We start from the raw sequence: 26,969 nt of genomic DNA on the forward strand, positions 1-26,969 counted from the left end.
TCGGCTAAGCATCCGAGAACACCCTAATACCGCTGCCGGTGCGGTGGGTGCTGTTTACGCCGGCGTTACATTCGAGCATGACGCGGGAGCTACGAGTTCCAAGGCTGCGTCAACGTTAAAATTTTCAATATTGTGGACAATTCTTTGAGCACAACTGCGGGATATCACGCATTCAACCTCTAATCAAGCATGAGCTCTGCGAGGAGAGAGCCGGTGAATACTGAATTCTCGGAGTCTACAGAGTAAGTTTCGCTCAAAGCAATTCTCTCTTATTGTGCGGTACTGTCTATAGTTCGTTCAAGAGCTAGCTTACGTCTGTCATGTTTTAGGTATATTGTGCAAGTCAGTTAACAAGAAATGCAAGCTTTCGAACGCCGGTGTTTGTGTGCTGCGTGCCATAGCATCGGGTGCGACATTTCGATGTTTTGTTTATTTACTGGCATGCCAATACGCCGCAAGCTGCTATCGTATTTAAAGCTCGTGTTCAGTGAAACGCAAATATTTTTGCACACTACGGCGAGATCAACAAATCCGTGATTGCCATCGCAGCACTGACGCCTTTTTTTTTTTTTACTTATGTTCACTATTCCGACTTTCGATTGTGTCACAAGTGGCAGCAAATCTTATCCGTCGGTGTCGTCCAGCACCGATGATCTGCTCTTTCCACGTGTGTGAGTTCCCTTGGCTTTGCGTTGAAGTTTGCTGTAGGCGTCTAAAGTACGTATTAATAACGGTTATACATCCCGATGCCTTTCTCTCTTTAGTTATCCTTTTGTTGAAACGACGACGAAACAAGTTCGCTTGCTCTGGAGGCTCGGAAAACCTGTTTGAAGCGCCCGCCCAGACAGTGAGGAGTCTGGTCGCAGGGAGCGCAGTTTTCGCCGCCCACTCGCGACTGCACCGCGGGGCACCGCGCTGCGTGCGATATTTTCGATTTCGAACGTTGTATGAGTTTTCTTGGAAGAAGCTGTGCTTGATGTAATGATAGATGGGCTCGGCAATGCTCATTTAGTTTTCCGTCACAGGGCTTGGCTGATCAACGCTGTTGATGGACCTCTGTGGTTTTCAGCTTCTTTTTCTTGTCAATGCTTCGAGGTCGGCCGTGTGAAGGTTTGTTCCCTTGGCATCTGGATTGTAGCGCGATTACGTTTATCTTGTCGGTTGGTAGTCGTAAACACATCGTGTCGTTCAAGCGCCTCCTCTACACTGGCCGTTCATAACCGATGGTGCGGCCAGTCAGCAGAGCGTCACGCCAGCCTAATGGAATGCCCTCTCGCGCTTTAAAGGGATGCGAATTGTTGTCGCACTTAAGAAAACTGCCGCTCACTTTTAGACCTTCACAGTATAAATGGTTGCAATTTTTGCTTTTTCTCTGTATATTTTTCTTCTGATTACGGTGGTCTATTTTTACCTTTGCAGATGAGTAGCTGTGTTGGTCGTCGGGTTAACTATATGCGCTCTCTCCTCTAGGCAGAGTTGATGAAGCATCTTGGATGATCGAGTGGCAGTTGTATGTTCTGTTATATATGCACACAACTCTTCCCTGCAACTGTACTTTGGCTGGTTTTAATACAACGCATGAATTGACGCTTGGTTTATGTCAAATTTGTGATTACTTTATGTGCTGCACGGTTTGTATGTGCATGAAGCACCCTCTAGAAGCCATCCACTCAACCAGACTTGCATTAAACTGAATAAATGAGAGTGCATAGTCCTGCAAGGCATGCACATACTAGTTATAAAACAGTGAAAAGACGAGGAAGACAGCACAGAAACATGCATAGAATGTGTATATTTTGTTCTCATCTTCATTGTGCCATTTTATAGTAGTTGGGAACCATGTTGGGATATGCTTTTTTCACATTAAGTGGATGCCTGTTAAGAACATGTAAACAAGTTTCGTACACGTCTTTGAAAACCCTTGAATTTAGAAAAAGAGATTAAGGGCCCTTAAACTCGTTGCAAACAAGTATACTCGAAAACAGGCGTTGGGGGCGAACTTCAAACATTCAATGTAACAGACTCCGCATCAGGGCTATACCACTGACGCTGTCCATCGAGAAACAATCCTAGGCATTTTCTTTCCAGAATGTTGCTGAACGATGCAATAGGATATGCTCGCAGCAACTAATGACAGGCTTGCTTAAATTGCCATTGACTTTATGGGGCTAGAGAAAGCCAGGTCACATGACCGAGCCGTACCACTACTTGGGTTGTTTTGCTAGTTGGTTCACACCAGAGCCACATTGTTGACCGGCCAGCACCCAAGCGTCACCGAATATGCGGTTTCTTGATCGACTGCGACAATCGCAGTTACATAAGTTTAAGTTTAACCTAAGTTTTTCTTCTAGCTAATATATTGGGCGAATGTTTTCTCTGTAAAAGTGGAGTGTTTGAGCATAATCTGCAAGCATGCTGGAATTCTTTTTAATATGTGATCTTTTGACATGCAGAAAGCTTTTATTTTTCCCTAATTTCTGTTATAACTGCTACTTTGCCTTCTTTCCCACTTAGATTAATGAGCTATGCTAACAAATAAGTGGTTTATTGATCGATGGATTACTGTTCTGAAGCATAGGTGTATACATTTCAGCACCTCAGCACCTTTTTTTACTGTGACAGCAGTATATGACTGATCCAACAGTTTTTGCCAATGGCATCGCTGCCATGACTTCTTTTACTCTTCTGTTGTGTGCTCCCTGAACTGGCAGCCGCTTTCCTCTTCGAGAATTCCTGGACTTTTCTCACTGCTGCCAAATGTGCTTGTTTCCCTGGCATCCTTTGGAACCATCATGCTTAATCTTGGTTCGTGCATGGGGCCTTGCTCTTGCTACTCTCGAACTGTGCAGAGCACTTGCTCTGTAATGCCGTTGCTCCAGGATATTGTACAACTTTGAGCTTTCCTGCCACCGTGATGTCCTCACAATGAGGTATCTGCTGTAAGTAGCCTGCCTGCAATTCTCATAGAGACGCGATCAGAATGCCGTCAGCAGTTGTGACTGACTACCGTTGTGTCATTGGCTCGGTCGAATTGTTGCTTCCATAGATTGCCATGTTCAGAGAAGCAGCATCTGTCAAACTGTGTACAAACACAGATTACGGGCGAGTAGACTGAGGTATTGGACAAACAGTAATGTAGTAGGTGAACCGAGTAGCCATATAGCGCTGTCACAGTCAGTGTCGCCACATGCATGTAGCACAGGAAATGAGCACGTGCATGGAACTTTTTTTTTAGCTTGTGAACCTTCACGTTGAACTTAAATGCCAGCTGACAGTTTGGTCATAGTGTAGCAAAATTTGTCCCTTACTGTGTGTAGTGGTCAGTGCATGCCACGAATATGTTATTACATAGAATTTGGACAAAATTTTGGGAAGAAAAGATTCCAAAAAAAAAAAAAGGTACTGTAATAGCAGGAGTTCCTTTACATGCACAGTGTACTGGCAGTCCACTTAATTTAAGAATGTGCTTTTGGTAGTTACATCACAGGAATTTGTGAATTACTGTCTTGTGTACTATACTGCTTGTCCATTATAGTAGCACTGAGCTGTTTGCTTTGCTTGAAATGCAGAAGTCTGCTCATTTCTTACGTGATGCTTAATTTGGATTCGAGTAACGTTTGATGAGCAGACTACCAGGTCTGAACTTCTTGCTGGTAATTGTGCCATCTGTACTTCAGTTTCTAGCCTCTGTTGAGTTCTTTTATTCAGTGGATGCACACATGAATGCTGCTAAATTAGGGGTAAGCATAAAATTATGGTCACTGATCTGCCTTAGGCATATTGAGTATTGTGAGAAGTACTATGAAGGAAAGTAATGGTGTAAATATTGCTGCTCATTTTAGGTTTGAACGATGGCAACCTCATCAAAAGGAAATCAACCAGGTGGACCTACCGGCACCTTTAGTGATTGAAGATGACCTTCACTCCCTCACTGATACCCCAGCTTCCAATCTACACTGTGATAATTTAAGTAGTACAGTTCATGAGTCGGTGAAGGCAGCACCAGCTGAGGCAGCAGTAGGAAATGAAGATAATACAATGCCCAGTACAGTTTCCTTCACCTACACCAGCACAGATCCAAAGTCCAGTGATGGCTTGGAACTTGAGAGCTTCTCTTTAGAAGGAAGCATAAGCAATGACCCTATGGCAAATGACATGGCTAAGAGGTCATGCCAAGGTTCACAGGCTACAGAGCCATCTTATCCTTGTCCTGTATTTCCCAATGTTCCTGACTTGCAGGCGGACATATCTCGAGCGATAGTTGCTTGTCAGTCAAATAGTTACAGGTCAAGTACAAATCCACAAAATGTAAATCTAGGTGTATACCAGGATGATAGAAAGCACTGTGTTCGGCACTCTCAGCTTGCATCTGATGATTTTAATGACTATTACATAAAAATGCTGAGTGCTCAAAGGAAGCAGCCTCTGCATTTGCGAGAGCCACCCCTCTGTAATTCCTGCTCACAGTCAATGATTAAATATGTCTCTGCCATCCAGACACTTATACAGCAACTCAGCGTAGATATTATTGTGAAGGGAAAAGACCCTCCAGACTGTAGCTGGTGTGCACGGGAGAAGCTTGCATCATTTCAAAACACCTGGGCCCCAAATTCATTCGGAAGTGACTCTACAAAGGCGGCCGATAGACTGGACCATAAGGATGCTAAGCATCCTTCTTCAGGCTTGCAAAATGAACAGGCACATGCTGCTTCACCAGGAGTTCAAGCATCGCAGGGGCCTGCATCCTCTTGCCCAATACCTGTACCATGCCCTGCTTCAACTCTAGACTCGAACAAGGGGCATATTGAATTCTTGCATTCGGCCCAAGGTGTGCAGAACTCTCCAGACAGTGGAGTGTTCCATAGCGAAGGCACTGTTTCATTTCATTGCCAGCCTCTGAATTTGCCTGCTGGCCAGGTACCAGACATGGCTGCACCCGTTAGTAGTCTTGCTGTAAAGCCACTGAACGATGTCTTTTTTTCAACTGGTGTGGAGCAGCAGAACCTGCCTAAACAAGATGAGCTGAACCTTTGTGCTCCTGAGCTCACGGAAATGCAACATGTAATTTCTCCAAAAATGAGCTTGCCACCTGCAGATTCGGAATATAATGGAGTGGTTGTTCAACCTTCAAAAAGTTATGAAGTCATATTAAATCCCCATTACACTGAAAGTGGAGACCTCCAGAACTCAGTCAAGCGACCATCGGAGCTCCAGCTTCATAACCTTGGGTCAAACTTCCAAGAAAATCTGGCAGGCAATGGGTTATCTCTTGCACAACATGGTGGGCCTAGACGAAAGCAGTCTCTCAGTTCAGATTGGATGACTGATCTGATTCAGCCGCTTATCCCAGAACCAGCAGTGCCAAGCGTACGAGATCAAGCTTATGTTACCATGGCAAACAGCGACCTCAGTGCTATGCTATGCCTTGTTCTGGGAAATTCACTGTGGCTCTCCAGAACCTCTCGGTCTCTTGTCGTCTTGGTGACTGATGGCGTGTCTCATGCATTCAGGTTGGTTGTTCAAAAAGTGGGCTTTTGCTCACCAGCTTCACATTTTTGTTTTATTCAAAAATGCTAGCACCAAAATATGCCTGCTTAACTCTAGCAGCAGTGCAAAAAAAGTTTTTTTGAACAATGTGGCAAAAGGGTTTATTAGCTACTTAACTACTCCTCTGGCGAATTGTCAGGTATGTGTAATCATTTGACTATGAATGAATTAGATTGTGTTAACATGTCTGTGCCTTGGACAAAAAAAAAAGAAAACAACAGCAGGTACTGTCAGTAATGTGTGTGTTTTAAAGGCTTCGAAAATCATTCATGGATGTTGCCAAACATAAAGCATTTGGACTTTTGTACCACAGCATTGCTGCAATAAAAGCATTTGTCAACATTTAAAAAACTTTAAGGGCACTGAAATGCATTTGGCCAACAAGTTACAAGAATTTGAAGCAGTGAAAATTTTCTGCTTTTTTAAAGTGCTCATCTTGTCAGTGTGTGCATTAGCCCCTGCAGGCTTATTTGAAGATATGTGCTCTCCCTTCACTAATTTATCTCTCATACCTTATGTATCAGGTTTTTCAAATTTGGTAGATGTCCTCTAATTTGACCTTGTTGGGATATGGAAAAGTGTTTAAATTATCTGTCATCCAAATTATGTATTTGAAAATTTGATCTTGTGACTCATATGTGCTCTGTAACCTGGTCTTCTCACCTATATTTTATTGCAAGGAAAGCTTTTATGCATAAAACACTGACATGTACAGAAAGGCTGAAGATGCACAACACATTTTGACACTTACTGTAGCACAAAACACAACCAGTGAAGTGCCCTTTTTTTTTCTTTTGTTATGCCGATAGTCCATTTCTTAAGCTGAAGAACTTGTTTTGCACAAACAGGTGGCCCGTTTCCTCTTTACCGTTGGTAGAATGTATCAGTGCACCATCAGTTCTACTAACACAGAAAGAAAAAGGCTACCTGCACAAAACCAGTCTGTCAGCCTAAGAAACAAACTATTGGCATGACAAAAGAAAAAAAGAAACAGCAGTTCACTGGTTTTGTGCTATACTAAGTGCTAAAACGAGTATTACATGTTCAGTTATTGGTCCGGTGATGATGTGCATCATCATCACTTCTGTTCATGTCAGTGTTTTCTGCGTAGAACCCTTTCTTGCAGTGTGCATGCAATGAGTTCAAGCAAAAAGTGTTTCCACCTTTGACGTTGACACTGTTGCACTGCGCTGTGAAGTGTTCGACAGTGTCTCCACAATTATTTGAGCATGATCATTGCTTTTGTTGTGACTGGTAAATCTAGTCTGTTTCAAGTTAAAAATACTGAACTCTTTAATTGCGAACTATGGGCATCTCTTGAAGCTTTAGAAGATCATTGAATTAACTGGTGCCAAATTTGGGGAAGTTGATGTCATATGAATTCTTGGTCATTAAGGGTTACGGACTGGATCCCAAGGGAAGGAAAGCGTAGCAGGGGGCGGCAGAAAGTTAGGTGGGCGGATGAGATTAAGAAGTTTGCAGGCATGGCATGGCCACAATTAGTATATGACCGGGGTTGTTGGAGAAGTATGGGAGAGGCCTTTGCCCTGCAGTGGGCGTAACCAAGCTGATGATGATGATGATGAATTCTTAAAGCACTTTGGAGTACAAGACAAATTGAGATTAGTTTAGCTTCACTGTATGCAGCTTTTTATTAAAATTTTGTACGATGCAGTATTGCCATAGCCACGATTTTTCTATTTGTAACATATGTTTAATTATACCCAGTTTGAGGCAACCATGGCAACTGTTCATGTAACTTTGAATGGGATGAATCCTGTTAAAGATTAAAGTGCAGCAAACTGGCTAGGCTGCAGTTGCATTTGAGACTTGTGGTTACAGGCACCTGCTGTCATGTGTCTTCAATGTGGTGCTCTCGGTCCGTTCTCTTGGGACGCAAGGTACTACTAAACTTGCCCTTTTGGAACAGCCAGACATTGGTGTCTCGTACACCAAACTCCATGCCTGGCGGCTGACACAGTTCTCAAAGTGCATTTTCTTGGATGCTGGCATGCTGGTGAGTTATTAATGTTCGCTTCATTCTCACATTTCCCTTGCATGGCACCAAACTTATCAGCTTTAGTTTGCTTGAAAAATGGCGTTCAAGATACCTTGATGATACGGTGCCATAGAAAAGTATTGCTTCTGTATTCCTATCGATCACATAGCATTTAACAATACAGATAATAAAATACAGTTCTGTACCAGTTAATTTTAAACATATTCTGTGTGCCTTTTGGTTACTGGCCTTGAGTAATGGCCTGGTGTCTCTCAGCAACACTTCCACTTTTACATGTCATAACTTCTAGCATGCCTCACTTTAGGGATGGGAGTTATGCTCATTTCATGGGGCATCTGCTGCCCACCTGTCAATGCCTTTGCCTACTCTGTAACATTAAATTAATGGTCATGGGAGGTGTGCGAATCCACAGGCTGAGCCATTCAACTGCCACTGAAGGCAATATTCTTGATCTTGGACAATATTGCTCCTGTTTAGGCACTGCAGGGATCAACCATTTGCATTGACAATGGTAAAGGTGGAATAGAATTAGTTGCACAGCATCATTGTATTATGCCAGTCTTATTGCGCTTAATTCACAGTGGAATATTTGTCAGAGAAGCAGCGTACAAACCATTGCAGCTTTTGTGTTTTAATCTTGTCAATATACAAAACTTACTGCATCACAGAAGCAGGCAAGTTGTGTTTCAAGTGATACCTTAAGCATTTCAAATTACCGTTTTGCATTGTTTTCAAATAGCTCATTAATGTGCTTAATGTCATCTCCCTTTTTTTTCACTGGCTGGCACAACCATGCTGAAAGAGTTGTGGCATTTATAGATTTGTCTGTTGCAAGGCTTATCTACCCAGGTAATAAAACTGCAGGAAGGATGCATGTTGGCTGCACTGTTTGTGAGCCTACAACACAGTTTGCTAGTGACGTATAGATTGGTGGGTCATGGGATGCAGTTAGCAGTTAGTCCAGCAGTGACCATGAAAAGAATTCTTTAGACAAAACGATCAAAAGATTCCCACAAAGCATCTCATCCCTACATTTGCCACCAGCACATTGCCCAGTTCCCTTGAGGCTGGCTGTGTCAAGGTCAATGTCAGGCCGTATGTTCCCAATCCGAGACAATGTTTTAAGTGTCAAAGGTTTGGCCATGCCTCTCCTTCTTGCAGAGGCAAAGCAGCATGTGCAAAATGCGGCAGCAACAATCATGACTCCGAATCGAAGGGGGTGAAATGTGAAAGCACCTGTGTACTTAGGTTTAGGTGCACGTTAAAGAACCCCAGATGGTCCAAATTTCCGGAGTCCCCCACTACAGCGTGACTCATAATCAGATCGTGGTTTTGGCACGTAAAACCCCATAATTTAATCACAACTCCGAAAAGTATAATTCTCTTGCACATTGCGTAACTTGCAAAGGTGATCACCCTGCCTACTTACGGTGATGTCCCATTTGGAAAAAGGAGAAGGAAATCATGACAATCACAGTAAAAGAAAAGATATTCTATGAAGCCAGGAAATGTCTATCACACCTACCTAAACTCAGTTATGCCAATGTGGCACATCAGGGGGCAGTGCCACATAGGCCCCGTGAGCCTGCAGGGTCTACTAGCAGTAGCCCTGTGGTGGCTCCTCCCGCCCCCTTGGTGGTGGCAGCCAGTGCTGCCCCATTGCTTTCAAAGGCTCCGGAGACCACGGTCTAGCAGGGCCTTAAGACAGTGCGAACATCAAGGCCTGAGGCGCCTGCCTCAGCGCCAATCGCTTGGTCCTCCAGTGCTTCTGACAGAACTATGGAGGTTGACACCAAAGGACCAGCGCTCTCTCGAGTGTGCAAAGATGGATAAACTCCCAGTAACCGCTCCAAAAGAAGGACAGGTAGCCTAACGGAGTCGATTTTTACATATGTCACCTGTAATTTGTATTTAAGGATCAATTTCTATTTAAATATTCTCGGTTCTCTTCCATCATGGCTTTTATTATACAGTGGAACTGCAGAGGTCTACTACTTAATTTAGGTCACATAAAACATCATAAATAGCTTGTCCCCAGTTGCCTTTTGTTTACAAGAAAGAAATCTAGGCTCCCAAAACGAGAATTTTTAAAAGGTTTTTCTGTGTTTCGAAAAGACCGGGAAAACGCCAGCCGACTGTCTGGAGGAGTTGCGGTTGTCGTGAAAAGTGGCACTCCCACCCGAGAAGTTTAATTGAATACTCGTTTCGAAGCAGTTGCCATGACTATTCTCTCTTTTAAAACTATAATGGTCTGTTCTTTGTACTTACCACCCCACAAAAGTGTAAATGTGAAAGAACTTGAAAAGCTGATTGAACAGCTACTGGACCTTTTTACACTTGTAGGTGATTTTAATGCCCATTGTACTCTTTGGGGAAGTGAGAAAAATGACCAAAGAGGACAACTTATAGAAGATTTTATTCTAACATCTGTCTTTTAAATTCAGGAGCACCTACTTATCTTTCACCTACATCACTTAACTTTAGCTGTCTTGATTTAGTTCTCTGTACACCGTCTCTCTTCATTGATTTTAACTGGGAAGTGTTGGACAATCCATACAGCAGTGACCATTTACCTGCCATAATCAAAGTGGCAACATTACCAATCATCACCTGCAGGCCGCGTCGTTGGGAAATCCAACTGGCAGACTGGCCGCTTTTCACAGGAACAGCCAAACTTGAACATTTTTCAGCCCATCTAGGTGTCGATGAGATAAATGAAACATTTACTAATTTCATAATCATGGCAGCTGAAAGAACTATACCCCAGTCTACTGGAGAACAGCGAAAGAAACTAAACCTGTGTTGGACAAAGGAATGTACCGTAGCAGAAAAAGAGCAGAATAAGGCCTGGGGTAATCTTCGTAGATACCCTACTTACAACCTTCTTAACTTCAAACAGAAAGAAGACCATGCTCGATACATTCATAGACAAGCCGAAAAACACTCTTGGCAGAAATATGTCTTCTCAATTAATAGTTCAGTCATCTCCAAACGCATGTGGGAACAGGCAAAGAAATTCAAAGGGCATTACTTATACTACACAATTCCCCTACTCTAAAGTCCTGGTACATAAACAGTGCTCGAAGAAAAAGCAAACATTCTGGGGGAATACTTCTACAGAGTATCAAGTTCAGCCAACTACACGGACACATTTTTAACATACAAAAACTGTGCTGAAAAACAGATTACCAACAACAGGTGCATCTGATCAACCGTACAATGCTCCCCTCACACTCCCATAATTAAATAATGTACTTTCTGCTGGAAAGAAAACTGCAGTTGGCATGGACTGCATCCACTACACCATGCTTGCCCACCTGTCAGAAACCTCAATAAAAGCATACTAAAATTCTTTAACAAGATCTGGGAAACTGGTGAAATGCCAAAAACATGGAAGAATGCCGTAATTATACCTTTTCTAAAATCTGGAAATCCCTCAACATCTCCCAGTAACTACCACCCCTTTGCTCTCACCAGTTGTTTGGCAAAGTCATACGAATGTGTGGTGCACACCAGGTTAACTTTTACCCTCGAAACAGAAAAGTCCTTAAACATATATCAATGCGGTTATAAGAAGGGTTGTTCTACAACTGATCACCTCGCCCAATTAGAACATGAAATGTAATGCCTTTTTACACAACACTGCCTAGCTGTCTTTTTGACTTGGAGAAGGCATATGACACCACATGTACATTTGCAAGAAGCCAACAAACAGACACCAAGGACAACATAGGGAAAATTACTTGTGCTTAATAAATGAAATAAACGATGAATTAATGGAAATAAAAGTGGATGAAAAAACAACTTGCCCTCGGTTAACCCCGTTCGTCTCGTTTATTATATAACGAGGGTCGCGAATCCGGCAACATTGATGCCTTCAGGTAGCATGTGTGGGTTTATTGACCGGTTGCAGTCACCCAAAAAGATCACATTCTCGTGACGCCTGCGGCAGAAACGATGTTCCGCATCCACTGTCAAGGTCTGTAAGTGGTGGCGCTGGCTAACACTCCCAGGGCTAACACTCCCATAACATTATCACGCACTGCGACAAACGACTACATTACACAAGGAAACATAAATACCCAATAAAGTCAATGGGGAAACAGCGTCGCAGTAGCTCAATTGGTAGAGCATCGCACGCGAAATGCGAAGGTTGTGGGATCGTTCCCCACCTGCGGCAAGTTGTATTTTCATCCACTTTCATTTCCATTGATTTATCGTTTCTTTATTTCATTTATTAAGCACAAGTAATTTCCTATGTTGTCCTTCGTGTCTCTTGGCTTCTTGTGATATAACTAATAAAAAATCGGGTCCCTCGGTTAACCCCTTTCTTCTTGTTTATCACATGTAGATTTGGCATTTTGAGAGACTTGGCAGACTAAGGGATTCAGGGCCAAATGCTGAAGTGCCTTTCTGACTTTGTCCGATCGAACATTTCAGGTGCGTCTTGACAGAGTGCTTTCACGTCTATTCCCCCCAAAAAACGGTATACCTCAGAGCTGTGTTTTAAATACAACACTGTTTGTGGTTACAATGAACTCTGTTAGCAAGGTCATACCATCTACCCTTATGCATTCTCTTTACGTTGGTGATCTCCAAATTGCTTTCTGCGCATCTAACATAACATGTGAACGGCAGATCCGAATCACTCTAAACAAATTGACACAATGGGCTAATGCGAATGGCTTCCAATTTTCGTCGGAAAAAACTGTTACCGTGATGTTCTCTCAGAAGAAGGGCTTACAACCGGACCCCTTCCTGAAACTAATGAAATGGTACTGCCAGTTAAACAAGAACCCAAGCTCTTAGGGATCATATTTGATAAAAAGCTAAATTTTTTTAAACACATTAATAACCTAAAGGTTCAAACAAATAAGGCACTCAATGTCCTAAAAGTCCTCTCACAGAAGTGTTGGGGTTCTGACCATAAATGCCTCCTACATATTTATCGCTCTTTGGTACGTACGTAGCAAACTGGACTATGGATGCATATAATATGGTTCAGCCAGACAATCGTATCTTAAGCGGTTATATCCCGTACATAATAAAGGACTACGCTTAGCAACTGGTGCCTATATGACCTCGCCCATTACTAGTTTGTATTCTGAGAGTAACAAGCAGTCTTTAGATCACAGAAGGGCGCAACTCATATTGACGTAAGTCATAAGAGTTTGCTCATCGCCAGACCATATTTGCCATTACATTATCACACACTGCGACAAACGACTACATTACACAAACAAGCCAAATACTATAAGACCACTCATACTTAGATTTGAAGAAAAATGCCATGACTACAAAGTCCCTACAGAAGCACTTCCTGTTATGCGCAAGCCAACTAGCATAGCTCGTTAAAACGATTTAACGAAATTTCAAGATTTTTCATTGACACATCTAAAGAAACAAGATATGCCTCATGAACACATACTACAGGAATTTCTCACAGTGAAAGACATGTACGACACTTACACAGAATTTGACACCGATGGCTCGAAGATGTCCATTTATGTCGGAAGCAGTGTAATTGAAGGTACCAGGGAACACAGTCCGACTACCATAGTTTGTATCAGTTTTCACTGCTGAGCGTTATGCCTTATGGATGGCAGTACACAAGATTATAAACTCCAAACCCAAAAAATATATAATTTATACAGTTTCTTTAAGTGCATTTAAGGCCCTGAATACGCAATCGCAGTACGCACCCATCATAGGTGACATCCTACACATACTAACAAACCTAAGTAAAAACCAAACAGTTTATTTCTGCTGGCTACCAAGTCATGTTGGGATCCCCCGAAATGAAAAAGCAAATAAATGTGCAGCAAAGGCAAGAAATCTAAATGTTTCAAAAGTTAACATACCTGTTAGGGATGGGATTCAAGCTGTTCACAAGGCACTACTCTCGAACTGGCAATGCGAATGGCACTTGAAAGACAACAATAAACTTCAACTCATTAAACCTCTATTGGGGAGCGGAAGACGTGCTACCACCAGGAACGCTTCACCTAAGTAATTCTTTATTGGCTTCGGATATGTCACACATGAATCACACATAATTACTTATTGAGAGAGGACGAACAACCAACATGTGACAAATGCCATGAACCATTAACGGTAATACGCATTTTAATTGCATGTCCACATCTTGAAACACATAGACAAAAGTACTTCCGCGTATTGTACAAGTCACACACCCCATTTCACCCGATGTTGATGTTAGGAGATGATGCACTGATACCTCTGACTGATGTGATCAGCTTTTTAGATGAAACAGATTTTTTAAAGTAAGCTTTAATTACTCCAGGGTATGCTGCATTTACTAATGAAATTTTATCACCCTGTGTCTGCTGCAGCATAGCCTCATTCTCTTTTGCACAAATAAACCCAATTTAACAAATTTTCTGAAAAAGCGTGACAACTACACCAAAGTCTTGGTTTTGGTCCACATTCAGCTCCAATTAACACAATGAGGTGGTCCACGTAAAAATATCCCTCAGTGTGCATTAGTTAGGCCTGCTTGTTGGCATTCTATTTCTGGCATTCTCATTTCCTGTTTTGTTTTAAGCGAGATGCGAGTTCTTGAATTTGGCCCCTGGACCATGCTCGGCATAGTTCTGCACTACCACTTCGCTGCACAGTGAGATATCTGTCGTGCTTCAGAAAGCCAGTATGTGCAGTGTTCGACTGTAATGAGAATTTCCTCAGCACATGGGAGCCCGACTGTGCTGCCCAGTCCCAAAAATAATTTGAAAGCTTACATTCATCTTCGCAGTGTGAAATTCAAGAAGACACACACACAGAAAGAAACAAAATAAGCAGGAGGAGCACTGGCCATAAATTGAGTTTACTACACTATTACACATATGCAAGCAAGCGTGCATATGTACTCGCCACATGTACTAGACGATTTGGGCATGCGTACTAAGGTGTGTGATACGAAGTGTGTCGGGCAATATGTTTGAAATACTTGGTGTGGGATGACCCTATAGTGACACGTTTTCTGTAACGTGCCTGGGTAGGGTAAAGCGTCAGTTGATGGCAAAATAAAACGATGTTGAAAGTAAACACTTTGTGTACATTCTTTCTTGTGTCAGTATTCCTAAGTTCAACTTCATCCCAGTACTTTTTCATCTTGCTTTCATATGCAGCATAACTGCCTGTCTTTATGAACAGGAGGTGTGTTTTTCAGGAGCTGTGTTTTTATTATTGGAGGAAACGCTGACGTTTCTTTTTGGTTCATGTGCTCATGAGTTTTCACTGTATTTCACTATGATGGCTGTTAAAAGCTTAAAACTGGGTTCGCAATGTTTGTGCACACTTTTTTTTGTGTGCATGTTTCTTTCAAGTCATTGTCATTAATATGATGTTACCAGGTCACCTTCTTATTGTCAGCTTCACCCATGTCATATGGTGAAAAAAAAAATTGTGCGTACCACCACTTGGATTCAAACTCATTTTCCTGTGGTAATGTGCAGTTGGGTGTTGGACACACTAACCACTGCTGTCACACAGCTTTGGTGCTTGGCAAACTTGTATGGGGTTTCGTTACCACACAAACTGATAGTGGTGGTGTCTGTGTATATATTTCAGAGGAAACAACAAAAATACTGTAGCAGACAAGGACAGCATTGTGTGCATTGTGAAGCAGTAGTTTTCTTTTTAGAGGATGATGAGCCTGCTGCTGTTGCAATAATGAGTTCAGAGCCAAAGGAATTGCTAAATCTGCTGGTTTTCTTCTTTTTGTCAGTACATTGGTGTATTATAGTTGCATTTAGTTCAAGTGAAACAGTTAGATGTGTGACCCTACATTAATATGTCAGAGTGGTTTGAGGACTGTGCTTTTCAGTTAACTCTTTTTTACTTCCTAGGTTGTTCAAAACTGTGATGAACTGTTTGAACGTGATGAACTTTCGGCAGTACCTGATATTGGCTGGCCAGACTGCTTCAATAGTGGGCTGTTTGTGTATGTGCCATCTATGCAAACTTTCTGGGACCTCATCAGCTTTGCTGAACGCCAAGGCAGCTTTGATGGTGAGAACTGGTCAATTTTTATTTAACTTATTTGCTACTTGCACTGTTTGAATGTTCCTGCTAAATAGCTGCACTCAGAATGACCAGCAGTTAATATTTGTGATGTTCTTGAGCATATAGTCATGGCATGAGACAAGGATGTGCTCAGTGAAATTTTGGTCATTCTGAGAAAATATAGTGTCATGTTCATCATTATGCATCTGTGATTGAAAGAAGCATTAGGTGTGTGTGTCTGCATATTACCAATCTCTATGTAATTGGAGCCCTCTCCAACTTTGCTTAAAACGTGTTTTTTTTGTGTGCACTCCAGATGAATTGATTAATAAGTTGGCTTGAACCCAATAAGCAAGTTTCTTCATTGGGAATAAGTTTTGTTGAAACCATGTTAGATCCATTATTTATGCTGATGTTCTGCAAAGAAATACAAAGTATAGGTTTGAGTGAGTTGGCAATTCATGATGGTATACCAGTTCAAAGCTAATGCAATCTAATGGGGACAGCAGACTTTGTGACAAGGGGCTTGCAGACTTCCCAACTGAATATGTTTGATACTGCATACAGATTTAGGCAGGAAATTATTTGATGGACAATGTGCAGGAACAAAAAAAAAAATGAGAACCAGAAATGCCAGAAAGACAACTCAATAATTATTAACTCAGTTTTGCATGGGTACACCATCATGTAGAACAAAAGGTTATGGCCATCAGCTGTCATGTATTATTCTTTCTGGAGCTGCGTTTAATATGCACAGCATGAATTAGGGCTATAATGTACAGAAAATGAGGCTGTGCCTTCAGATGTATTTATGGTAAAGACAAAAATAAACTGAATCCATGAGCAATTCTAGGTCATTTGTAGAAGAATATTTTCATTTGCTCATTTTATTATTCAGATATCCTATGAGGCTTCCAGCAGGCATTTCTCTCAAGTTGTAACAGCCTGTATGGAGCAAAGCTCTGGGTCACAAATACAGTAGAACCTTGTTCATAGGTTTCGAAAAAAAAATATATATATATATACGAGAGAAAACATATTAACTGGGAAAACTTATTATCCGAATTCACAAAAGGTGACGCACTCGACTCTACTCCATTTCAGACATTAGGGGCGCGATCAGGAATCGTTCGGAGCGTGCGGCGCAACTGAATGTGTGCTCCGAACAACGATCTCTGATCGTGCCCCAGGTGCAACGCTGTGGAGGCTAGAGAGACTCCTTGCAATGGCTGCGTTCGCACTTGGGAATAGTTACATGTTTTTTTACCACAAACATGCGAAACTTTTCTTTATATGGGCTCAGTATTGAATGAAAAACGTTTTAGCCCTTAGAAAGAAACAAACTGCGATATATGGCTGCTAATGTTTTGTTTTAGATCAATCTATTTTTTTGTTGTTTGTCTTGACGGGTTGTTTGTTTCCAGCCCGTCGCGGCAGTCTCATGTGCATGCTCGCGCGAGCAAACGGCTTTGGTGCGCAATGAAGCGTGGATGAAACACACAGCGAAGCGTTGACGGAACATGCAGAGTGATAAATTCTCTTGGCTGAACTTCTTGCGTTGCTTCCACAGCATTGCACCTGATGTACAAAACGGAGTATACGTATTGCGAAGCGTTCCATGAATCGTTGCAGCATGAGACGCCAATGCGCGCTGAGCTGCTGGGGCCCAAGCGGCCCGAGACATTCGTTGTCATTTTTGCGGTTTTGGCAAGCTTAGGTTTCCGCTTCTCAAATTCGGCTTCGGTCATCAGCTTCTTGGAGCAGGGCAGTTTGACAGGAAGTTTTGACGTGCCCACATGGCTTGGCGTGAATTGTTTTCGTACAAAACGCAGACATGTGTCGAGCTGGTGAAGCATGAGCGAAACCGAAACGAAATGTAGGACACCGGAATACAATGCCTACGATGTGGCCAGAGCGAAGCATGACACTCAATTAGCGCTGTTTGCAGCAGGGAACGGCAGAGCATTTGGGTATAGTGCCTAGCTAGTTTGGGTTTTATCGCCTATTAAAAGCATGCAGTATACTTTCAATGGCACTATGCCCCATGTGCTGTGAAACAAATAGGTTGTGTAAATTTTCAGCAGGAGCATAATCATGAATGCTTTGTCTTTTTAAACATTCACAATGCTTTGCACTTTGTTACAGTAATAGTAGCTTTGTCTTAGGCTGGTTAATCTCTGCACCACGAGGTGGCTGCACCTAAAGCCCCTCCATCCACGCGCCACCGCCGACCAGGTTAAGTACTGCCAACCTGCTCTCCTCCCACTCTCCCACCTTCCAACCTCTCCCACTCACCCTCTTAGCTTCCGGCGCCTATTGGAACTTACATAGCTGCAGCTTCCTGTTCCGGTTGGAATTGACGCTATGTTATTTAGCGTTGTTTACTTTCGCGTCGATGGAGAGGCCTTAATTGCGCCAGCTGCAGTTTAAACTGTGAATTCGATTCCATCCAAGAACCACCGCCTATTGTAATCGGCGATCTGGTCGTGTTCGCTGCTTCACATCAACCTGCGACGGGTTGTGCCACGGGAGACAACGTACAGTGGAATGAAGTGCCTCGGCGCTTGGAGACCACTGCCATTTTTCGTGCATTTGGAAAACAGCTACCGCGAACTACTACTTAGGTGGAATACAACAGCTTGTCCCCTTTGCATTCTTCTTGTGGTGACTGCCACAGCTCTGCTAAGCACGCGCGGGCGTCTCAACATCGTCTAACAGCAGTCAAAGCGGAAATTTCCGCAGCGCAACTCCAGGAAGCGGAAACGCCGGAACTGGAAATTTTGAAACCGGAAATGCCGGAACCGGATTTGCTGTGAGGGGAAAAGGCGGCGCACAACAAAGGTTGTCGCTACTTAAGAAAGCGGCGGTGGCGCGTGGATGGGAGGGGCTTTAGCTGCACCGTGCATGCCGCTCACATTACACTAAGCCCCTCCATAACAGCAGTAGTAGTATGGAGGGACTTTAGTGTATGCCTCTGCCCATCCGTCAAAACGCCTAGCTCGTCTGCAGTTACCGGAATACTGGACACACTTGGTGCTGTGACAGAACCCTCGTGATACACGCTGCTTGGATAGCTTTCACTGTGGATTGACGGCTAGGCGGCTAGCAGAGAAGCTTCGTGCGCTGGCTCCAAGACCGGAAGTAGACAACTCAACGTCCTATCATGACGCAGAGCCAGTTAAAGCAGAGCTTAGCTTCGATCGCTCGGCGAACAAGTTGAAGAGAAAAACCATGGCTAGGGAGGATGGTGACTCGTAATCGTCTGTAGCTCTTTTAATATCAGACGCTTCATTTAAATTGTGGTGTGAATGTTTTACTGTAGCTGTACTCTACACATCTACAAAATTTATCGAAATCATTTCAGGGACCCTTAAACGAGGCAACTTTAAACTCTGCTAGGCCAAAAGCATCATATTATGCCATTATTTAGTAACTTTGCACATGCAGCTATGTCAATTCAGTGTGCAAAATTTTTACACTTATGTGCTTAGCTAGAATTTTGGCTTTCGACTTGGCTCAGTCTTTTGTACTTAAAAGGGCAGTAAAGTCAAATGCAAACTCTGGCTAATTGAGTAGATTTCACTTCTGGCTCAGTCTTTGCGTTTGCTCTGTGCGAAAACATGAATTAGCGGCAGTGAATATCCTAGAGGTCAGTCGGGTCCTTTCCAGTGGAAAAGTGGCACCACTTCACCCTCTCTCGCTTTTCTTCTGACTCATTTCATGAACTTTTGGGACAGATCTCGTATGCAGTGATGTCTGTGTTGGTTCCTGTCATTGGCACATCGGGAACGCAAGCTTGTGTTTTGTGTTTGGTTCCTGCTCTTTATGTGTACATACTGCTTGCATTGTATTTTTATATGATGCTGTGTTCTGGTGCTAGCAAGTCAGTCTCATCTTTGCGCATTAGCACTCTTCAAGTATGTTTGTGTGCAAATTTGCATGTGTCCACTTACACACTGTAGCATCACATGCTAGCTCTGTTCTTTGTGCCCACCACTTGTTGCTGGGGTATTGCATACATAAGGGAATCCAATTCTGACCACGAGTGTGGTGGCAACATGGCATGCTGTTTGCTTTTGTTTTGTGGTTTTCTCTCTTACCTAAGCTTTGCAGAACATGAGTGCATTTCGTTATTTGTTTTTTTCCATTGGCCTAAAGGTCCTAACTTATGAAGTGCTTTCTTTTCTGAATGAACCTGATTTCTCTTATCAACTCAAAAAAAGAGCATGCAACTTTGGCCTGCCTGAGGTTCAGAAATATTGATTGATTGATTCCCTTTATTAAATAGAAGGATGGCACTGTGGCCTCAATTTGGCAGAAGGAACAGAAAACAACACACACACACACACTCTTCACATCTAGCAGTCTGCTCCAGCCGAACTCCCACAAGGAGAGGAGCATCTAATTTGCATGTGCGCCTTCCTAGAGGCACTGTGAAGGCACTGTGTGCATTGCTAAGGCATGCATGAATGTATGTTGGAGGGGGGGGTCGTAGCCCTATATTCTTTTTTCTTTCTCTTTGTGTGCGAGTATTATTTTCTCAGAGTTAAGTGCCAATGTAATACTAACATAGTTACAGCGAAGGTAATTTCATATTGGATGCAGCTTCATTATAATGAGGTTTGACTTATTCGACTTTATCTAAAGCTGTTTGTATTTAAGTGCAATACAATTTAATATGTGTTGAAATGCAGGAGAAATAAAAATTGTGATACAGTCTCTAAACCTCAGTTCCTGAGCTCTTTATTGCCCTTTACTTATTCCTTTCTGCTAATTAATTTTGCACTGTAAGAGTAATGGCACTTCTGAAAGTTACTGTGACAAGAAATAATAAGATATGAAATTGGTCCCATAAAATTCTGACATTTTTGCAGTTACAAATTTGAGAAGTAATGCCTAAATTCTTCTTCCCGAATTCTCAGGAGTATAAAATCCAAGAACAAAGAGTTTTTTGTGGACCAGATTTTTGCTACCGTGCATGATATAATAGGTTTGACTTCTTTGGTACAGGTTCTTGCTTGCCGAGTTGACCCTTGGACTGTTAACATACTAAATATTTAAAGAACTCCTGAATGCCTCAATGTCTGCTGCTAGTGTGGAGTTATCTTATTCATTACTATCAAGAAATAGTGAAATTTACAAATCAACCTGAATACGAGTATATGAGAAAAATGGATTTCGAATGTAGAATATTTTCTAACTTCTAGACAAACTAATATATAGTTTGTGTCGAGTCTGTAACATAAAATAAAAGCCTAGCTTATTTACATTATTTCATGCATGCTATTTGTAATGCTTTTCACAACTATATGTCCGCTCGACTGAGGAGTTTGTAAAAGAAAAACAACTGCTTGGAAGTCATCTGGCACTCCATGACAATAACAGTAAAGTGTTAGTTAAAAAAAATTAAATTATGCGGTTTTACGTGCTAAAACCACTTTCTGATTATGAGGCACACCGTAGTGGGAGACTCCAGAAACTTGAACCACCCGGGGTTCTTTAACATGCACCTAAATTTAAGTACACCGGTGTTTTACCATTTCGCCCCCATCGGAATGCGGCCGCTGTGGCCGAGATCTGATCCCGCAACCTCGTGCTTAGCAGCTTAACACCATAGCCACTAAGCAACCACGGCGGGTAGTAAAGTGTCAGTTGATCCACGTGAAGTGTTAATTGAAGTAGAGAAGTGTGATACTACAGCAATGATCATGTTTTAATGGGATGCAAACATTGCGAGATTGTCTAAATAATAAATTGTTTTTCCTAAATTGAGTCAATAGATTCGTAGGCCTGCATAAAATTGAGCCATTCTTATGGAATAACAGGAAATTATTGAGTGGAAGTTATCTTCCCTATGCATTCGCTTGGGAACCAGAGCTTCTGTGCAACAACCATGGCTTTCTTACGTAGTAAATCAGTTGGAGCAGCCCTCACTTGCATTGGCCTCTGTCCCTCAAGACTCCAATCAGTGTCGTTTTCCCTTATATTATAACAAAAACAAATACTCGATAATTTAATATAGTGAAGTCTAGAATCGAATATGAATTGAATATCGAGGACTATTCAGCTCATATTTGAAATTCCTAATATTTACACACCCTTAATTATCACGTTTAAACACATATTCAAATGTAGGGCTTGCAGTGTCCTTGCACTGCTTGTGCTTTTAATGCCCTTGCTACAAGTAGCACATTTTCTTTTTCCAAAGCACTAACATTTGCAAAATCTCTTTTGCACCTGGTTTGCTGCAGCTGGTTTGTCACTTAAAAGCATGTGAAATTAACATTGTGTGAAATTTGAAGCAATTTTTCTGGATTAATTTGCACTTGTTTGTGTCCTTTTCAGGAGGTGATCAAGGCTTGTTAAATACTTATTTTCGTAATTGGTCTTCTGACATAAACCGCAGGTTGCCATTTATTTACAATCTGATGGCAAATGTCTGCTATACCTACAAGCCTGCATTTAAGCAGTAAGTGGGCATCCTGCTATTTCTTTGTCATTTTATGGATCATTGATCATTCATTAAAGCTCTGTGAACAGCTTCTACTTCTGACATAACTTGAACATATTAGGGGCTGTACAATGCTTTAGATGGTTTCTGTTCTTTCAAATTGCAGGTTTGGCCATAATGTCAAAGCGGTGCAGTTTCTTGGTGGATACAAGCCATGGAATGTTAAATTCCATCCTCCCACGGGCACTTTGTCACCAGCTGCCAATGTGCACCCAACATATGTCCAGTTTGTTCAGTTCTGGGTGCAAATATTTGTCAAGAGGGTCCTTCCGCTCTTTTCTTCGGTTTGTATGAGTTTATACTTGCACAGTTGGAAATTGTTCACTGTGGTTACAGGTGCTGTTTTGTCCTATTGTCTTTGTGTGGTTTGAAATTATTCTAAAGCTGCGAGGGTGGGGCACATAGTAAATGCCAGTAGGCAACACTAAAATCCACTTGTACTCTGGATCATTAGCACTATTCTGTCTTTATCAAATTAACGTCTCATTAGTCAAGCTCATGGCTTCTGGTGACAGTTTCTGAATAAACCTCAGGCTAAATTTTGTTAATGCACTGTAATACGGTATGTAAAGCTTTCAAAATTTGCGTTTCTTTTCCTGCGGGATCCAGTCTAGCTGCTAACTAAAAACAATATGTTACCGGTCAAAACTAGTCACTTTGTGCACCACTTGAACCTGGCTAGTTTTGTCATACCACAATTTTCACATTTACATCCACTTCTCATGTTTGTTTGCAGCATGCTGCAAAGGCTGATAATGTATTTTATGTAATTTTTTTTTCTTGTAGCTAAGCCAGAGTGTTCTCTATCACACACAAAACTGAACATAGACAGGAAGAAAATAATCAGTGTACATATTGCAGGTCTTGATTACTTGAGAGCATAGTATACTACCTCTGAGCAGCTGGTTTTTCAGTGTGCCAGAGCCTTAAAAACTTTTCAATAAATTTTGTATTGTGCATGTCATGCACACTAGCAACTGTAAAACTGTGGTTACACACTACCATTCATTTTGACTTTAAAATAACTTTTTCTTGGGCTAGCTGGTTGATACTTGGTGAAGCCATTGTAGCGCAAATAAAACACACAAAGAACACCAGGCACCACAAGCACATTTAAGAGCTCGTGGTGTTCCTTATTTGATTTCTTTCTACAGCGAAAGTCCTGTGTTCCTTGTGTATGTTATTTTGTCTACAATGGCTTTCACCATTTTGTCTCCATAGTGCTTCAATTTATGTCTGTAGTACAAGTTATCCCATATAATCAGAACCATACTTTGTAATACTTTGTATACAATTGCAATCTAGTTTTTATGCTCCCAAATTACAAGCCCTATCACCTGCAGTCACTATCCATTACAACCGTATGTGCACATTGTTTCACAGGTTGGTATGACTTGAAATTCACTAGTACTTACGTTGTAGTATTCCCTTGAATAATATTCACTTGTGTTGTATTATTTCTAGCCAAATGAGTATTTGAAAGTACTTGTGGTGTGCTCTTAATTTTTTTTTGGTCACTGGGCACTTCTTTTTTGCTGCAAAATTCAACCTTATTTATCTTCTGTCTATACTTGCAGACCATACAGACAAAGGTCAACGAGCAGCGCTACACGTGTGCTCTGGACATCCTGCAGCACTTCCCATCATTCCTGGTGGCCGAGCCAATGGTGTACCTTCCAGCTCCATCTCTTCGTACGCATCCCAAGCCCATCCTCTACCTCCCGCCAGGGCCACGCATTGCTCCCGAATTGCCAGCTCCTGACACAGATCCTCCAGACACAACAGCTGCAGGCACAGAGTCTGGAGTTTCTGAAGTCGCAGCGGTGCCAGAAGATGGTGTTGAATGCGATACAAATAGTGCTTCCATTCCAGTTGCACACAGTGAGCACACAGTACCCAAAGAGAAGGACCTGCCAAAGCATTTTCCTGTAGAAGTCGATGACAACTGCAACTACCTGCCTGAAGTCAGTGTGGAGCCCACAGCTGTTGACGACTTGTCAGGGATGCTAGCATGGGAGCAAGGGCGGGCAGACTACATGGGCGAGCACTGCTCAGACAACATCATGGCAAAATTGGATGAACTCATTGGCCCTGGTGTCCAGGCCAAGTAGAATGTATGAAATAGAGGCTGTCTGCAGGCTACATTTCGTTGCTGTACTTTTGATGATCATTCAACACTTGCAGTCATATTTAACATTTAGTAAATTGCTCTTTTTACCTGTGGCTTACATTCTTTCCCCTTAAAGTGCAAACACAAAAACAGAAAGCATTCGAGCCCACTTCTGCCTGCAATTACTATAGTACAGTCAGACTTTGTTATAATGAAATGGGATATAAAGAAATGATTGATATAACAAAGTGAAATTCCCCTTGATATCCCCATCAAGATCCATGTATTTAAAATCTTGTTTAACGAAGTGAAATTGTCCTGCCAATGGATATAACGAACTAGATTAGTCTCTGAAACCAAAAAATACCTGACCATCGTGCGCCGCATACGTCGCTTTCTGTGGCAGTTCAAAACTCCCGCGTGGAATACGTTGTCGAGCAACACTGCTTTCTCACTGCCATGCGTAGCTGCGCACAAGCAGCTGCAACTATCACACTTCTCACCTGACGTCTCTCTCTTGCGCGCGTGCCCGGCCGTGCGAGCTGCACCACACTGCACGTGCTGTGGTGCAAAAGATTAGTGCATTCACTGCTGCACGCCACACGAGCATGTGCAGCTAGGCGTGGCCTCTGAGACCTCTCCAGCGCAATCTATTGGTCAGTTCTGCTTACCAGGGCACATTCCCTGCACCGGGATAGCAGGAGGGGGGTTGACAACCTGCGCGTTTTGCCGGGTGCCGTTCAGAAGAGCTCCGCATTTTTCCCCCTCACTGCAATCGCAGCCCTCAGATACCAGGCTGCGGCAAGAGCTCCCTCACTTAGTCGTGCGAGCATCCGACTCCACCCGCACATTGCCCGTGACGCATCCCTAGGAGGTGGGGAGAGCTCAGATCCAGAGGCCGTGACTCCATCCAGGCTGGATTACACGGACACGCCACCATCTGCATCATTCAGGCACCTCTGGACCATGAATGGTCGTTGGACTTTCCCATGACAGACTTACGAGATGTACCGACTTCCGCACTGTGGCCTCCAGTAGGCTGGATTACAGGGGCGCGCAACCTACCCCCGGCCCTAACAGCATGGTTTATGAACTCTCTCACAAGGATGCCATTCCATGCTGAGGCCTCCGTGGAGCTGGATTACAGGGGTCCGCCAAGACCCCCAGCCTTTTCATTATGGTCTGTGTTCACCGTGGGATTGCCCTGGTGAACATTGCTTGTAACCTTCTTTGGATGTAAGCCTGTTTGTACTATTCATCCGAATTCATTCGTGTGTGGAATGATCAATGCCTTGCCCCCAGGCAATAGGTTACAGAGACTTGCCACAAGCCTCCTGCATGGTCTAGCCACGGCACTATATAATGCTATGCATTTCAAGCGTCACTTCAGCAATCTTGGGGGCACGGATAATTCTTGCTCCATGCTCGGGGTTCACACCCAGGCCATGCATTCACGTCTCCCTCTTCCTGCAGCGCGCCACGCGAGCTGGCAGCTGGGCATAGCGTGCGAGATCGCATTGGCATCGGTGCAATCTCGGAGGCCACAAGCTAGCCAAGCCGGCGTGGCAAAGTTCGCTTGCCACCTCGATCACACAATGGTGTGCAGTGTTGTGTGCCACGTGCTGCTCGACCACGAAGAGCCAAATGGAAGTTGGTTTTGCATCAAGGTCATAGCAGCGCGAACTAAAACACACAGACACAGGGACAAGCGCTTGTCCCCGTGTGTGTCTGTTTTAATTAATGCTGCCGTGACCTTGATCTAAAGGCTGTTGCGTCAGGTGCTAAGTCGCGTGTTGCACACGCTGAAGATTCTTTGTTTCATTCAAATTTCATCGCATGAGTGGCTGTGTAGTGATTCTGCGGGCTGCAAAGCAGTCTTCTTACTTCCATGTTTACAATTTTGCATCCTATTGAGCATATATTGCAGTAAATAACAATAATGGATATAACGAAGAACGGATGTAGCGAAGCAATTGCTACTTCGTTATAACGAGGTTAGAGTGTACATCACGGTTGAAATGTATGTAAAATGTTCTGTTCAAATAAAGTGATTGTGCTGTAAAATGCATGCTGAAATTCTTGGACACAATCTTCATGGTATGTCAAAAAAAGAAAAAAAAAAAAATGTGCAGGAGCTTTTGAGTAAGGTTAAAACCTGAAATTTCTGGATGGCCGACGTGAAAATTGAGCACCTAGTGCATGAATGGTATGCAATGGCTGTGGGCAAATAGTATGTTCACTACACACTCGCAATTTTGTGCATAGGGAAGCATTTTATACAGCTGCTCACGTGATATGCTTTTGCAGTATGTTGCTCACTGCCATTCTTTGTTCACTGTCTGGCACAGTTCCTCCTAGCCTGTTATTTTTTGTTTGTTACACTTCTCAAGTTACACCTAGTATTAATTTTTTTATGGGCTAAAGCACAGTTATCACCAATAGGGTCTAGTGTTACTGTGCAAGACATTTTGTGGCTGCCTTCCGTGGTAGTGGGTTTCGAGTAGTGCTTTCTGCTGTTCTTGTGGACAGTTAGCACAGTGTATAATACTTAGTGCAAACAATAATCTTTCTGCTGATACGTATCAAAAATAAAATAAAGGGTGCGAATTAAATTGTTACATTTTTTTTGTGCGCAGAAAAGATGTTTTTACTCGATGTTGTCCAATAAAGTGTTCAGTCACAGAGCTGTGTCTGTATATGCTCTCATCAGTGAGAGCATTAATGTAGTGTTCAATCTTACTGCATGCAAAAAATGG

The 26,969-nt window shown here is 42.6% G+C and overlaps 1 protein-coding gene across 3 annotated transcripts; it reads left to right on the plus strand.

Moving 5' to 3' along the window:
* The first annotated feature begins 5 nt into the window (after positions 1-5).
* On the plus strand, positions 6-26,895 carry LOC142590528 (uncharacterized). Of its 3 annotated transcripts, none has more exons than XM_075702724.1 (7): positions 6-242; positions 3,843-5,510; positions 7,390-7,564; positions 15,436-15,598; positions 21,938-22,061; positions 22,210-22,387; positions 23,681-26,895. In XM_075702724.1, exons 1-7 carry the CDS (start codon positions 190-192, stop codon positions 24,212-24,214), a joined length of 2,895 nt encoding a protein of 964 aa, XP_075558839.1. In that variant the 5' UTR covers positions 6-189; the 3' UTR covers positions 24,215-26,895. The 3 variants fall into 3 exon arrangements, with proteins under 3 accessions (XP_075558839.1, XP_075558852.1, XP_075558847.1); XM_075702737.1 differs by lacking the exon at positions 6-242 and adding an exon at positions 873-1,110; XM_075702732.1 differs by lacking the exon at positions 6-242 and adding an exon at positions 1,420-1,510.
* Positions 26,896-26,969: the final 74 nt, after the last annotated feature.

This window comes from Dermacentor variabilis, chromosome 1, assembly GCF_050947875.1.
Source record: "Dermacentor variabilis isolate Ectoservices chromosome 1, ASM5094787v1, whole genome shotgun sequence".
Classification (NCBI taxonomy): domain Eukaryota; kingdom Metazoa; phylum Arthropoda; class Arachnida; order Ixodida; family Ixodidae; genus Dermacentor; species Dermacentor variabilis.

Coding starts and splice junctions, on each gene's coding strand:
- LOC142590528 (XM_075702724.1), top strand. CDS start 190: ATGAGCTCTGCGAGGAGAGAGCCGGTGAATACTGAATTCTCGGAGTCT. Junction 5,511..7,389: donor GGCGTGTCTCATGCATTCAG/GTTGGTTGTTCA, acceptor TTGTGGTTACAG/GCACCTGCTGTCATGTGTCT. Junction 15,599..21,937: donor ACGCCAAGGCAGCTTTGATG/GTGAGAACTGGT, acceptor TGTCCTTTTCAG/GAGGTGATCAAGGCTTGTTA.